The sequence below is a fragment of the Nerophis ophidion genome, linkage group LG28 (genome assembly GCF_033978795.1).
Source record: "Nerophis ophidion isolate RoL-2023_Sa linkage group LG28, RoL_Noph_v1.0, whole genome shotgun sequence".
In the NCBI taxonomy this organism is placed as follows: Eukaryota; Metazoa; Chordata; class Actinopteri; order Syngnathiformes; family Syngnathidae; genus Nerophis; species Nerophis ophidion.
Window position 1 is genome coordinate 9,737,170 of NC_084638.1, and position 16,002 is coordinate 9,753,171.

General features: G+C 41.1%; 1 protein-coding gene across 3 annotated transcripts in view; it reads right to left on the bottom strand.

The window, feature by feature from the left end:
• rem2 (RAS (RAD and GEM)-like GTP binding 2) overlaps window positions 1–16,002 on the bottom strand; it is a 143,084-nt gene that overhangs the window by 70,762 nt on the left and 56,320 nt on the right. For 2 of the 3 annotated variants that reach the window (XM_061891402.1, XM_061891403.1), the window contains one exon: window positions 1,548–1,869. In XM_061891402.1, coding sequence (XP_061747386.1) covers window positions 1,548–1,869 — 322 coding nt within the window. Of the gene's footprint in view, window positions 1–1,547; window positions 1,870–15,388; window positions 15,565–15,628; window positions 15,817–16,002 lie in introns of those variants that run through there. The other variant, XM_061891404.1, reaches the window with a different exon arrangement.

Consider the following 16,002-nt stretch of genomic DNA (forward strand, 5'->3'; position numbering starts at 1 on the left):
AAATAATCGATAGCTGCAGCCCTTATACAATATTTTTTTCCGAGAAGTCCAATTTGTGCCTCATTTTTGGACGGTGAATGCATAAATCATGCGATTAATTGGATTGTGTCAAACACAATGTGATTAATCGAATGATCCATAGATTAGTCAGTGACTGAAATAATCGATAGCTGCAGCCCGTATGCAATATATTGTTCGAAAAGTTCAATTTGTGCCTCATTTTTGGACGATGAATGCATAAATCATTCACTTAATTGGATTGTGTCGGAAAAAAATTGATTAATCGATTCGATTAATCGATGACTAAAATAGTCGATAGCTGCAGCCTGTATGCTGTATATTTTCAGAGAATTCCAATTTGTGCCTAATTTTTTGACGATAAATGCATAAATCCTGCGATTAATTGAATTGTGCCGAATAAAATTTGATTAATCGATTCGATTAATCGATGACTAAAATAATCGATAGTTGCAGCCCGTATGCTGTATATTGTCCGAGAAGTCCAATTTGTGCCTAATTTTTGGACGATGAATGCATAAATCATTCGATTAATCGAATTGTGCCGAAAACATTTTTATTAATCGAATGATCGATAGATTAATCAATGACCAAAATAATCGATAGCTGCAGCCCTTACACAATATTTTTTTCCGAGAAGTCCAATTTGTGCCTCATTTTTGGACGGTGAATACATAAATCATGCGATTAATCGAATTGTGCCGAAAACATTTTTATTAATCGAATGATCGATAAATTAATCAATGACCAAAATAATCGATAGCTGCAGCCCTTATACAATATTTTTTTCCGAGAAGTCCAATTTGTGCCTCATTTTTGGACGGTGAATGCATAAATCATGCGATTAATTGGATTGTGTCAAACACAATGTGATTAATCGAATGATCGATAGATTAGTCAGTGACTGAAATAATCGATAGCTGCGGCCCGTATGCAATATATTGTTCGAAAAGTTCAATTTGTGCCTCATTTTTGGACGATGAATGCATAAATCATTCACTTATTTGGATTGTGACGAAAAAAGAAGAAGAAAAAAACCGATTAATCGATTCGATTAATCGATGACTAAAATAGTCGATAGCTGCAGCCTGTATGCTGTATATTGTCCGAGAAGTCCAATTTGTGCCTCTTTTTTGGACGATAAACGCATAAATCATTCGATTAATTGAATTGTGCTGAACAAAATTTGATTAATCGATTCGATTAATCGATGACTAAAATAATCGATAGCTTCAGCCCGTGGGAAATATATTGACCGAGAAGTCCAATGTGTGCCTCATTTTTGGACGATAAACGCATAAATCATTCGATTAATTGAATTGTGCTGAACAAAATTCGATTAATCGATTCGATTAATCGATGACTAAAATAATCGATAGCTTCAGACCGTAGGAAATATATTGTCCGAGAAGTTCAATGTGTGCCTCCTTTTTGGACGGTGAATACAATTACAGTCGTCATTTTTTCCAAAAACCGGTGGATGCCGGACCTGCCGTTCCAAAAACCAAGGCGCATGTGTGAGCCATTACCGCATGCCTGGGTCTCAGAGTCTATGGAGAGGGATCTGTCCGACTGGCCGGCCAGCGACAAGGCCAGAGACGACTTGCCCACGCCGTTCTGACCCAGCAGCACGATCCTCAGAGTCCCCCCGTGGCCGTGGTAGGCGGTCTGGGCCGCCGACGGTTGGCTGAAGGATTCGTCGCGGGGCACGGGCAAGGTGGCGGGCTCCTCCAGACCCGGGATCCAATCGCAGTCCTCGGACACGGCCTCTTCCCGCCGCAGCTGGTGCTTGACAGGGAGGGGCGTGCTCCCGCGCCGGAGGGGCGGCGCCGTAGTGAGAAACATACTGTACTGGAACGGAGGCAGAAAAAATAAAACTGTGTTAGGGCGGGGCTGCCGCCTTGAAAAGACGGAGCTGGTATCAAATCCTGCGCCTGCAAACACTCGGCCCCACGGTCCATGCAGGCCACTCTCATCAATATAAACACAACAAAAATAGCTCAAATAGCAGCAATTACCAGTGAGCTGCCTCTATTTTTTAAATTGTATTTATTTACTAGCAAGCTGGTCTCGCTATGCTTGACATTTTTAATTCTAACATTTTATGTGGCCCGCCACAACTTTATACGTGGACTGCCCTTTCCTTTAAAGTGGCCTGCCACCACATTTAACATGCTCTGCCATGTTTCTTAAATGGGCCCACCACGTCGTTTTATGTGGTTTCCCACATTATTTTATATAGTCTTCCACTTCATTTAAAGTGGCCAGCCACAACATTAGACATAAACCGCCACATTATTTTACGTGATCTGTCTCTTCATTTAAAGTGGCCCGCTACTGCTACAACATTAGACAAGATCCACCACATTAGTTTATGTGGTCTGCCTCTTCATTTAAAGTGGCCCGCTATTGCTACAACATTAGACAAGATCCACCACATTATTTTATGTGGTCTGCCTCTTCATTTAAAGTGGCCCGCTACTGCTACATTAGACAAGATCCACCACATTAGTTTATGTGGTCGGCCTCGTCATTTAAAGTGGCCCGCTACTGCTACATTAGACAAGATCCACCACGTTATTTTATTTGGTCTGCCTCTTCATTTAATTTGGCCCGCTACTGCTACAACATTAGACAAGCTCCACCACATTATTTTACGTGGTCTGCCTCTTCATTTAAAGTGGCCCGCCGCAACATTAGACACAAACCGCAACATTATTTTATGTGATCTGCCTCGTCATTTAAAGTGGCCCATTACTGCTACAACATTAGACAAGATCCACATTATTTTATGTGGTCTGAACCTTCATTTAAAGTGGCCCCGCCGCAACATTAGACACAAACCGCCACATTATTTTGTGATCTGCCTCGTCATTTAAAGTGGCCCATTACTGCTACAACATTAGACAAGATCCACATTATTTTATGTGGTCTGAACCTTCATTTAAAGTGGCCCTCCGCAACAATAGACACAAACCGCCACATCATTTTATGTGATCTGCCTCCTAATTTAGAGTGGCCCGCTACTGCTACAACATTAGACTTAAACCGCAACATTATTTTACGTGGTCTGCCTCTTCATTTAAAGTGGCCCCGCCGCAACATTAGACACAAACCGCCACATTATTTTATGTGATCTGCCTCGTCATTTAAAGTGGCCCGCTACTGCTACAACATTAGACAAAATCCACCACATTACTTTATGTGGTCTGGACCTTCATTTAAAGTGGTCTACCACATGTCTTATCGCGGCCCATCACACCATTTATGTGGTTTCAACACATTATTTTATATGGTCATTTAAAGTGGCCCCTGACAACAATATACATGGTCTGCCTCATCATTTAAAGTGGCCCGCTACAACATTATACATGGGCTGCCACTTCATTTAAAGTGGCCCGCTACAACATTATACATGGTCCGCCACATCATTTAAATTGGCCCCCAAAAACATCACACATGATCTGCCACATTGTATGTGGTATGCCACATCATTTAAATGTGGCCCGCTACAACATCACAAATGGTCTGCCACGTTGTATGTGGTATGCCACATCATTTAAAGTGGCCCCGACAACATCACACATGGTCCGCCACGTTGTATGTGGTATGTCACGTTATTTAAAGTGGCCCGCTACAACATTACACATGGTCCGCCACATTGTATGTGGTATGCCACATCATTTAAAATGGCCCGCTACAACATTACACATGGTCCGCCACGTTGTATGTGGTATGCCACATCATTTAAAGTGGCCCCCGACAACATCACACATGGTCCGCCACGTTGTGTGTGGTATGCCACATCATTTAATGTGGCCCCCGACAACATCACACATGGTCCGCCACGTTGTATGTGGTATGCCACATCATTTAAAGTGGCCCGCTACAATATCACACATGGTCCGCCACATTGTATGTGGTATGCCACATCATTTAAAGTGGCCCCCGACAACATCACACATGGTCCGCCACATTGTATGTGGTATGCCACATCATTTAAAATGGCCCGCTACAACATTACACATGGTCCGCCACGTTGTATGTGGTATGCCACATCATTTAAAGTGGCCCCCGACAACATCACACATGGTCCGCCACGTTGTGTGTGGTATGCCACATCATTTAATGTGGCCCCCGACAACATCACACATGGTCCGCCACGTTGTATGTGGTATGCCACATCATTTAAAGTGGCCCGCTACAACATCACACATGGTCCGCCACATTGTATGTGGTATGCCACATCATTTAAAGTGGCCCCCGACAACATCACACATGGTCCGCCACATTGTATGTGGTATGCCACATCATTTAAAGTGGCCCGCTACAACATCACACATGGTCCGCCACGTTGTATGTGGTATGCCACATCATTTAAAGTGGCCTGCTACAACATCACACATGGTCCGCCACATTGTATGTGGTATGCCACATCATTTAAAGTGGCCCCCGACAACATCACACATGGTCCGCCACATTGTATGTGGTATGCCACATCATTTAAAGTGGCCACCAACAACATCACACATGGTCCACCACGTTGTATGTGGTATGCCACTTCATTTAAAGTGGCCCGCTACAACATCACACATGGTCCGCCACGTTGTATGTGTTATGTCACATCATTTAAAGTGGCCCGCTACAACATCACACATGGTCCGCCACGTTGTATGTGGTATGCCACATCATTTAAAGTGGCCACCAACAACATCACACATGGTCCACCACGTTGTATGTGGTATGCCACATCATTTAAAGTGGCCCGCTACAACATCACACATGGTCCGCCACGTTGTATGTGTTATGTCACATCATTTAAAGTGGCCCGCTACAACATCACACATGGTCCGCCACATTGTATGTGGAATGCCACATCATTTAAAGTGGCCCCCGACAACATCACACATGATCTGCCACATTGTATGTGGTATGCCACATCATTTAAAGTGGCCCGCTACAACATTATACATGGTCCGCCACATTGTATGTGGTATGCCACATAATTTAAAGTGGCCCGCCATATCAATTTTAAACAATAAATACTTCTTACTAGTCACCTTGCCTTAGGAGTTCAAATCAAGTTATCCATCAACGTATAATAATCGGAGCGAGTTGTCTATATTGTGTAATAATACAATCACACACATAATTGTGCAGTATTATATTACATAAATAATATTGTATACGAAGATGATGCAGGACTACATGAATTATTACACAGCAGTGTAAATATATCATCCAGCACACGTTGAGGAGGCTCTCACTCGGGTTAAATGGGAAGAGCTAATCAATTAAACATGGCCTCCGTTGTCAGCCGGCATAAAGACATATTTATTGATTATTGATCATATATTTATTGTGTGCAGGTGCAGGGATGTATTTATTGATTATTGATGATGTATTTATAGTGTGCAGGTGCAGGGAGGTCACATGTCAGGAGTTAATCTGCTCCTCGCAGGATGGAGAGAGGAAAGTGGGGCAAACAACAACATGCAAAATTCATGGTGGCCTGCTACACAACACACTTGTACTACACAACACACTTGTACTACACAACACACTAGTACTATACAACACACTAGTACTATACAACACACTAGTACTATACAACACACTACACACTAGTACTACACAACACACTAGTACTAAACAACACACTACACGCTTGTACTACACAACACACTAGTACTAAACAACACACTACACACTAGTACTACACAACACACTAGTACTATACAACACACTACACACTAGTACTACACAACACACTAGTGCTATACAACACACTACACACTAGTACTACACAACACACTAGTACTAAACAACACACTACACACTTGTACTACACAACACACTAGTACTACACAACACACTAGTACTATACAACACACTACACACTAGTACTACACAACACACTAGCACTAAACAACACACTAGACGCTTGTACTACACAACACTAGTACTAAACAACACACTACACGCTTGTACTACACAACACACTAGTACTACACAACACACTACACAACACACTACACACTTGAACTACACAACACACTAGTACTACACAACACACTAGTACTACACAACACACTAGTACTAAACAACACACTGCACGCTTGTACTACACAACACACTAGTACTACACAACACACTAGTACTACACAACACACTACACGCTTGTACTACACAACAGACTAGTACTACACAACACACTAGTACTACACAACACACTACACACTTGAACTACACAAGACACTAGTACTACACAACACACTAGTACTACACAACACACTACACGCTTGTACTACACAACAAACTAGTACTACACAACACACTACACGCTTGAACTACACAACACACTAGTACTAATAACACAATAGTACTACACAACACAATAATAGAACACAACACACTAGTACTATTAACACACTAGTACTACACAACACTAGTACTAATAACACACCAGTAGTACACAACACACTAGTACTAATAACCCACCAGTAGTACACAACACACTAGTACTAATAACACACTAGTAGTACACAACACACTAGTACTACTAACACACTAGTACTACAAAACACACTAGTACTAAGAACACACCAGTAGTACACAACACAATAATACTACGGTACACAACACACTAGTAGTACAAAACACACTAGTAGTACACAACACTAGTATTAATAACACAATAGTACTACACAACACACTAGTACTAAACAACACTAGTATTAATAACACAATAGTACTACACAACACACTAGTACTAAACAACACTAGTATTAATAACACAATAGTACTACACAACACACTTGTACTACACACTACAAAACCCAGCTTTTTTTTTATTTTCCTGAAGGAATCAATGAAGTACTATCTTTCTATCTGTAGTGGTACACAACACACCAGTAGTACACAACACACTAGTAGTACACAACACACCAGTAGTACACAACACACTAGTACTACACAACACAATAGTACTACTAACACACCAGTACTACACAACACACTTGTAGTACACAACACACTAGTACTAACAACACACTAGTAGTACACAACACACTAGTACTAACAACACACTAGTAGTACACAACACACTAGTACTAATAACACACTAGTAGTACACAACACACTAGTACTAATAACACACTAGTAGTACACAACACACTAGTACTAATAACACACTAGTAGTACACAACACACTAGTACTAATAACACACTAGTAGTACACAACACACTAGTCGTTGTGTCCTGAGCAAGACACTTCACCCTTGCTCCTGATGGGTGCTGGTTGGCGCCTTGCATGGCAGCTCCCTCCATCAGTGTGTGTGAATGGGTAAATGTGGAAGTAGTGTCAAAGCGATTTGAGTACCTTGAAGGTAGAAAAGCGCTATACAAGTACAACCCATTTATTATTTATTTACTAACAACACACTAGAAGTAATAACACACCAGTACTACACAACATATTAGTAGTACACAACACACTAGTAGTACACGACACACTAAAAGTAATAACACACCAGTACTACACAACACACTAGTACTAATAAAACTATAGTAGTACACAACACACTAGTACTACACAACACGACACACTAGTACTAATAACACAATAGTAGTACACAACACACAAGTACTACAGTACTCAACACACTAGTACTACTAACACACCAGTAGTACACAACACACTAGTACTAATAACACAATAGTAGTACACAACACACTAGTACTAACACACCAGTAGTACACGACACACTAGTAACAATAACACACTAGTAGTACACGACACACTAGTACTAACACACTAGTAGTACACAACACACTAGTAGTACACAACACACTAGTACCAATAACACACCAATAGTACACAACACACTAGTACCAATAACACACCAGTAGTACACGACACACTAGTACTAATAACACACTAGTAGTACACAACACACTAGTACTAATAACACTAGAGTAGTACACAACACACTAGTAGTACACAACACACTAGTAGTACACAACACACTAGTACCAATAACACACCAGTAGTACACGACACACTAGTACTAATAACACACTAGTAGTACACAACACACTAGTACTAATAACACACCAGTAGTAAACGACACACTAGTACTAATAACACACTAGTAGTACACAACACACTAGTACCAATAACACACCAGTAGTACACGACACACTAGTACTAATAACACACTAGTAGTACACAACACACTAGTACTAATAACACACCAGTAGTACACGACACACTAGTACTAATAACACACTAGTAGTACACAGCACACTAGTACCAATAACACACCAGTAGTACACAACAAACTAGTACTAATAACACAATAGTAGTACACAACACACTAGTAGTACACAACACACTAGTACTACTAACACACCAGTAGTACACAACACACCAGTAGTACACAACACACTAGTACTACTAACACACCAGTACCACACAACACACTAGTAGTACACAACACACTAGTAGTACACAACACACTAGTACTACTAACACACCAGTACTACACAACACACTAGTTGTACACAACACACTAGTACTACTAACACACTAGTAGTACACAGCACACTAGTAGTACACAACACACTAGTACTACTAACACACTAATAGTACACAACACACTAGTATACTAGTAGTACACAACACACTAGTAGTACACAACACAGTAGTACTACTAACACACTAGTAGTACACAACACACTAGTATAGTAGTAGTACACAACACATTAGTAGTACACAACACACTAGTACTACTAACACACTAGTATACTAGTAGTACACAACACACTAGTAGTACACAACACACTAGTACTAATAACACACTAGTAGTACACAACACACTAGTATACTAGTAGTACACAACACACTAGTAGTACACAACACACTAGTACTAATAAAACACTAGTACTACTAACACACTAGTAGTACACAACACACTAGTACTAATAACACACTAGTAGTACACAACACACTAGTACTACTAACACAATAGTAGTACACAACACACTAGTACTAACACACTAGTACTAATGACACACTAGTACTACTAACACACTAGTACTACTAACACACTAGTAGTACACAACACACTAGTACTAATAACACAATAGTAGTACACAACACTAGTACTAATAACACACCAGTACTACACAACACACTAGTAGTACACAACACACTAGTATACTAGTAGTACACAACACACTAGTAGTACACAACACACTAGTACTACTAACACACTAGTAGTACATAGCACACTAGTATACTATTAGTACACAACACACTAGTATACTAGTAGTATACAACACACTATCAATCAATCAATCAATGTTTACTTATATAGCCCTAAATCACTAGTGTCTCAAAGGGCTGCACAAACCACCACGACATCCTCGGTAGGCCCACATAAGGGCAAGGAAAACTCACACCCAGTGGGACATCGGTGACAATAATGACCTAGTGGGACGTCGGTGACAATAATGACTATGAGAACCTTAGAGAGGAGGAAAGCAATGGATGTCGAGCGGGTCTAACATGATACTGTGAAAGTTCAATCCACAATGGATCCAATCCAACACAGTCGCAAGAGTCCAGTCCAAAGCGGGTCCAACTCAGCAGAGAGAGTCCCGTTCACAGCGGAGCCACCAGGAAACCATCCCAAGCGGAGGCGGATCAGCAGCGCAGAGATGTCCCCAGCCGATACACAGGCAAGCAGTACATGGCCACCGGATCGGACCGGACCCCCTCCACAGGGGAGAGTGGGACATAGAAGAAAAAGAAAAGAAACAGCAGATCAACTGGTCTAAAAAGGGAGTCTATTTAAAGGCTACAGTATACAAATGAGTTTTAAGGTGAGACTTAAATGCTTCTACTGAGGTGGCATCTCGAACTGTTACCGGGAGGGCATTCCAGAGTACTGGAGCCCGAACGGAAAACGCTCTATAGCCCGCAGACTTTTTTTGGGCTTTGGGAATCACTAACAAGCCGGAGTCCTTTGAAGGCAGATTTCTTGCCGGGACATATGGTACAATACAATCGGCAAGATAGGATGGAGCTAGACCGTGTAGTATTTTATACGTAAGTAGTAAAACCTTAAAGTCACATCTTAAGTGCACAGGAAGCCAGTGCAGGTGAGCCAGTACAGGCGTAATGTGATCAAACTTTCTTGTTCTTGTCAAAAGTCTAGCAGCCGCATTTTGTACCAACTGTAATCTTTTAATGCTAGACATGGGGAGACCCGAAAATAATACGTTACAGTAGTCGAGGCGAGACGTAACAAACGCATGGATAATGATCTCAGCGTCTTTAGTGGACAGAATGGAGCGAATTTTAGCGATATTACGGAGATGAAAGAAGGCCGTTTTAGTAACGCTTTTAATGTGTGCCTCAAAGGAGAGAGTTGGGTCGAAGATAATACCCAGATTCTTTACCGTGTCGCCTTGTTTAATTGTTTGGTTGTCAAATGTTAGAGTTGTATTATTAAATAGAGTTCGGTGTCTAGCAGGACCGATAATCAGCATTTCCGTTTTTTTGGCGTTGAGTTGCAAAAAGTTAGCGGACATCCATTGTTTAATTTCATTAAGACACGCCTCCAGCTGACTACAATCCGGCGTGTTGGTCAGCTTTAGGGGCATGTAGAGTTGGGTGTCATCAGCATAACAGTGAAAGCTAATACCGTATTTGCGTATGATGTCACCTAGCGGCAGCATGTAGATGCTGAAGAGTGCAGGGCCAAGGACCGAACCCTGGGGAACTCCACACGTTACCTTAACGTAGTCCGAGGTCACATTGTTATGGGAGACACACTGCATCCTATCAGTAAGATAAGAGTTAAACCAAGACAGGGCTAAGTCTGACATACCGATTCGTGTTTTGATACGTTCTAATAAAATATTATGATCGACGGTATCGAAAGCAGCGCTAAGATCGAGGAGCAGCAACATAGATGACGCATCAGAATCCATCGTTAGCAATAGATCATTAGTCATTTTTGCGAGGGCTGTCTCCGTCGAGTGATTTGCCCTGAAACCGGATTGAAAGGTTTCACATAGATTGTTAGACGCTAAGTGTTCATTTAACTGCTCCGCAACAATTTTTTCGAGGATTTTTGAAATAAAGGGAAGGTGAGACACCGGTCGGTAGTTTACCATGAGGTCAGGATCGAGGTTAGGTCTTTTAAGAAGAGGATGAATAACCGCTTTTTTGAATGCTAGGGGAACAGTGCCCGAGGAAAGTGATAAGTTTATAATATTTAGCACTGATGGACCTAATAATACAAAGAGCTCCTTGATCAGTTTCCCAGGAAGAGGGTCAAGTAAACATGTTGTTTGTTTTATTCCATTTACACGTTGTAACAATTCCTCTAATGTTATTTCCTCAAAACGAGAGAAACTATTTTGGAGGGCAGTATCCGCCGTATATACAATCGTGTCAGTGTTAATAGAACCCTGTTGTAGCTGGGACGCATTGTCTTTAATCTCCTTTCTAATGACTTCAATTTTCTTACTAAAGAATTGCATAAAGTCATCAGCTGAGTGGGTGGAGCTACTGGAAGGAGTCCCTTGTTGGGTTAGCGATGCTACTGTACTAAACAAAAATTTAGGATCGTTTTTATTACGGTGGATGAGATTTGAGTAATAATTAGCTTTAGCTAAGGTAAGCATGCGTTTATAAGTTATTAAACCATCACTAAATGCTTGATGGTGCACCTCAAGTTTAGTCGTGCGCCATTTGCGTTCCAGCTTTCTACATAATAATTTCTGAGCTCTAGTTTCTTCTGTAAACCACGGGGTGCGCTTTTTTGGAGCCTTTTTTAACTTTAGCGGTGCTATGTTATCAATGGTTTCGCGCAGGGCGTCGTTAAAGTTGTTAGTGAGGTTATCAATAGAGCCCACATACTTTGGGAATGGTGCCATTACCGAGGGCAGTAAGTCAGCAAGAGTTGTCGTTGTGGCCGTATTAATGTTGCGGCTGCTATAGCAGTTATTATTATTATTAGTTTGACGAACATGCGTCTGAACCTCGAATTTTATAAGGTAATGATCGGACAATACTTTAGTATACGGGAGTATCGTAACTTTGGAAGCGGTGATACCCCTGACAAGCACTAGGTCTATCGTATTACCGTTGCGATGCGTGGGTTCATTTATTATTTGTGTGAGACCACAGCTATCAATTATACTCTGGAGCGCTACGCACGGTGGGTCCGATGGGGTATTCATGTGGATATTAAAGTCCCCCATTATGATTATATTATCGGCGTGTGTCACTAGATCAGCAACGAACTCTGAGAATTCATTGATAAAGTCCGAACAGGGCCCTGGGGGGCGGTAGATAACAGCCAGGTGTAGAGGCAGCGGTGTGACAGACCTCATAGTAAGCACCTCAAACGATTTATATTTATTATTTATGTTAGGACTAAGGTTAAAGTTTTCGTTGTATATTAGTGCGACCCCCCCACCCCTTTTAAGCGGACGGGCCATATGCGCATGTGTAAAGTTAGGAGGACATGCCTCATTTAACACTAGTAGTACACAACACACTAGTACTAATAACACAATAGTAGTACACAACACACTAGTAGTACTACTAACACACTAGTACTACTAACACACTAGTAGTACACAACACACTAGTATACTAGTGGTACACAACACACTAGTAGTACACAACACACTAGTATACTAGTAGTACACAACACACTAGTAGTACACAACACACTAGTACTAATAACACAATAGTAGTACACAACACACTAGTACTAATAACACAATAGTAGTACACAACACACTAGTACTAATAACAATAGTAGTACACAACACACTAGTACTAATAACAATAGTAGTACACAACACACTAGTACTAATAACACACTAGTAGTACACAACACACTAGTACTAATAACACACCAGTACTACACAACACACTAGTAGTACACAACACACTAGTAGTACACAGCACACTAGTATACTAGTAGTACACAACACACTAGTATACTAGTAGTACACAACACACTAGTACTAATAACACAATAGTAGTACACAACACACTAGTAGTACTACTAACACACTAGTACTAATAACACACTAGTACTACTAACACACTAGTAGTACACAACACACTAGTACTAATAACACACTAGTAGTACACAACACACTAGTACTACTAACACAATAGTAGTACACAACACACTAGTACTAATGACACACTAGTACTACTGACACACTAGTACTACTAACACACTAGTACTACTAACACACTAGTACTACTAACACACTAGTAGTACACAACACACTAGTACTAATAACACAATAGTAGTACACAACACACTAGTACTAATAACACAATAGTAGTACACAACACACTAGTACTAATAACACACCAGTACTACACAACACACTAGTAGTACACAACACACTAGTATACTAGTAGTACACAACACACTAGTAGTACACAACACACTAGTACTACTAACACACTAGTAGTACATAGCACACTAGTATACTAGTAGTACACAACACACTAGTATACTAGTAGTACACAACACACTAGTAGTACACAACACGCTAGTACTAATAACACAATAGTAGTACACAACACACTAGTAGTACTACTAACACACTAGTACTACTAACACACTAGTAGTACACAACACACTAGTATACTAGTGGTACACAACACACTAGTAGTACACAACACACTAGTATACTAGTAGTACACAACACAATAGTAGTACACAACACACTAGTAGTACACAACACACTAGTACTAATAACACAATAGTAGTACACAACACACTAGTACTAATAACACAATAGTAGTACACAACACACTAGTACTAATAACAATAGTAGTACACAACACACTAGTACTAATAACAATAGCAGTACACAACACACTAGTACTAATAACACAATAGTAGTACACAACACACTAGTACTAATAACACACCAGTACTACACAACACACTAGTAGTACACAACACACTAGTATACTAGTAGTGCACAACACACTAGTAGTACACAACACACTAGTAGTACACAGCACACTAGTATACTAGTAGTACACAACACACTAGTATACTAGTAGTACACAACACACTAGTACTAATAACACAATAGTAGTACACAACACACTAGTAGTACTACTAACACACTAGTACTACTAACACACTAGTACTACTAACACACTAGTAGTACACAACACACTAGTATACTAGTAGTACACAACACAATAGTAGTACATAACACACTAGTAGTACACAACACACTAGTATACTAGTAGTACACAACACAATAGTAGTACACAACACACTAGTACTAATAACACAATAGTAGTACACAACACACTAGTACTAATAACACAATAGTAGTACACAACACACTTGTACTAATAACACACTAGTAGTACACAACACACTAGTAGTACTAACACACTAGTACTACTAACACACCAGTAGTACACAACACACTAGTAGTACACAACACACTAGTAGTACACAACACACTAGTAGTACACAACACACTAGTACTACTAACACACCAGTAGTACACAACACACTAGTACTACTAACACACCAGTAGTACACAACACACTAGTAGTACACAACACACCAGTAGTACACAACACAGTAGTACTACTAACACACCAGTAGTACACAACACACCAGTAGTACACAACACACTAGTACTACTAACACACCAGTAGTACACAACACACTAGTAGTACACAACACACTAGTACTACTAACACACCAGTAGTACACAACACAGTAGTATACTAGTAGTACACAACACACTAGTAGTACACAACACACTAGTAGTACACAACACACTAGTACTACTAACACACCAGTAGTACACAACACACTAGTACTACTAACACACCAGTAGTACACAACACACTAGTAGTACACAACACACCAGTAGTACACAACACAGTAGTACTACTAACACACCAGTAGTACACAACACACTAGTAGTACACAACACACTAGTAGTACACAACACACTAGTACTACTAACACACCAGTAGTACACAACACACTAGTATACTAGTAGTACACAGCACACTAGTACTACTAACACACTAGTAGTACACAACACACTAGTATACTAGTAGTACACAACACACTAGTACTAATAACACAATAGTAGTACACAACACACTAGTAGTACACAACACACTAGTATACTAGTAGTACACAACACACTAGTATACTAGTAGTACACAACACACTAGTATACTAGTAGTACACAACACAATAGTAGTAGACAAGAGTTAGAGGCGTGAAGTTAGTGCTGGTAATAATAATAAAAGCAGGTGTCGCCTCACCTGGTCGGCCATGGTTGACAGGAATTGTGAGTGCCGGGAAGAAAAGTGACGGCGCCTCTCACGTCACGCCATCACGCGCCAAAATCCCCCGCTCCTGGTCTCAATGGCCATCTTTTCTTCTCCCCGCGGCGGCGCGTAAAATCCCGGCGTGTCTTAGGTGGAGGTGCGGGTGTCACCTGCGTGTCGGAGGTGGAGGTGAGGGTGTCACCTGGGTGTCGGAGGTGGAGGTGAGGGTGTCACCTGCGTGTCGGAGGTGGAGGTGAGGGTGTCACCTGGGTGTCAGAGAGGCGGGAAAGAGCCGCGGGGACGCCATCAGTGAGACATGGCGGCGGCTTGTGTCTGCTCGCGTTCGCCGTCCCGACGAGCAGCGGCGACCACGCGCGTCCTACCAGCCTCTTAATGCTGCTGGCGGGGTCGATACCAACCCGCTGTAGTGCCGATATCAGTTGGATCGATACTACCAATGTTTGATTTAAAAAAAATATCAGTTTTTTTTTTGTTCTGTTTATATACACATATACCATCCATCGATTTTCTACCGCTTGTCCCTTTTTGGGTGGCTGGATCCTATCTCAGCTGCATTCGGGCGGAAGGCAAGTCGCCACATCATAACA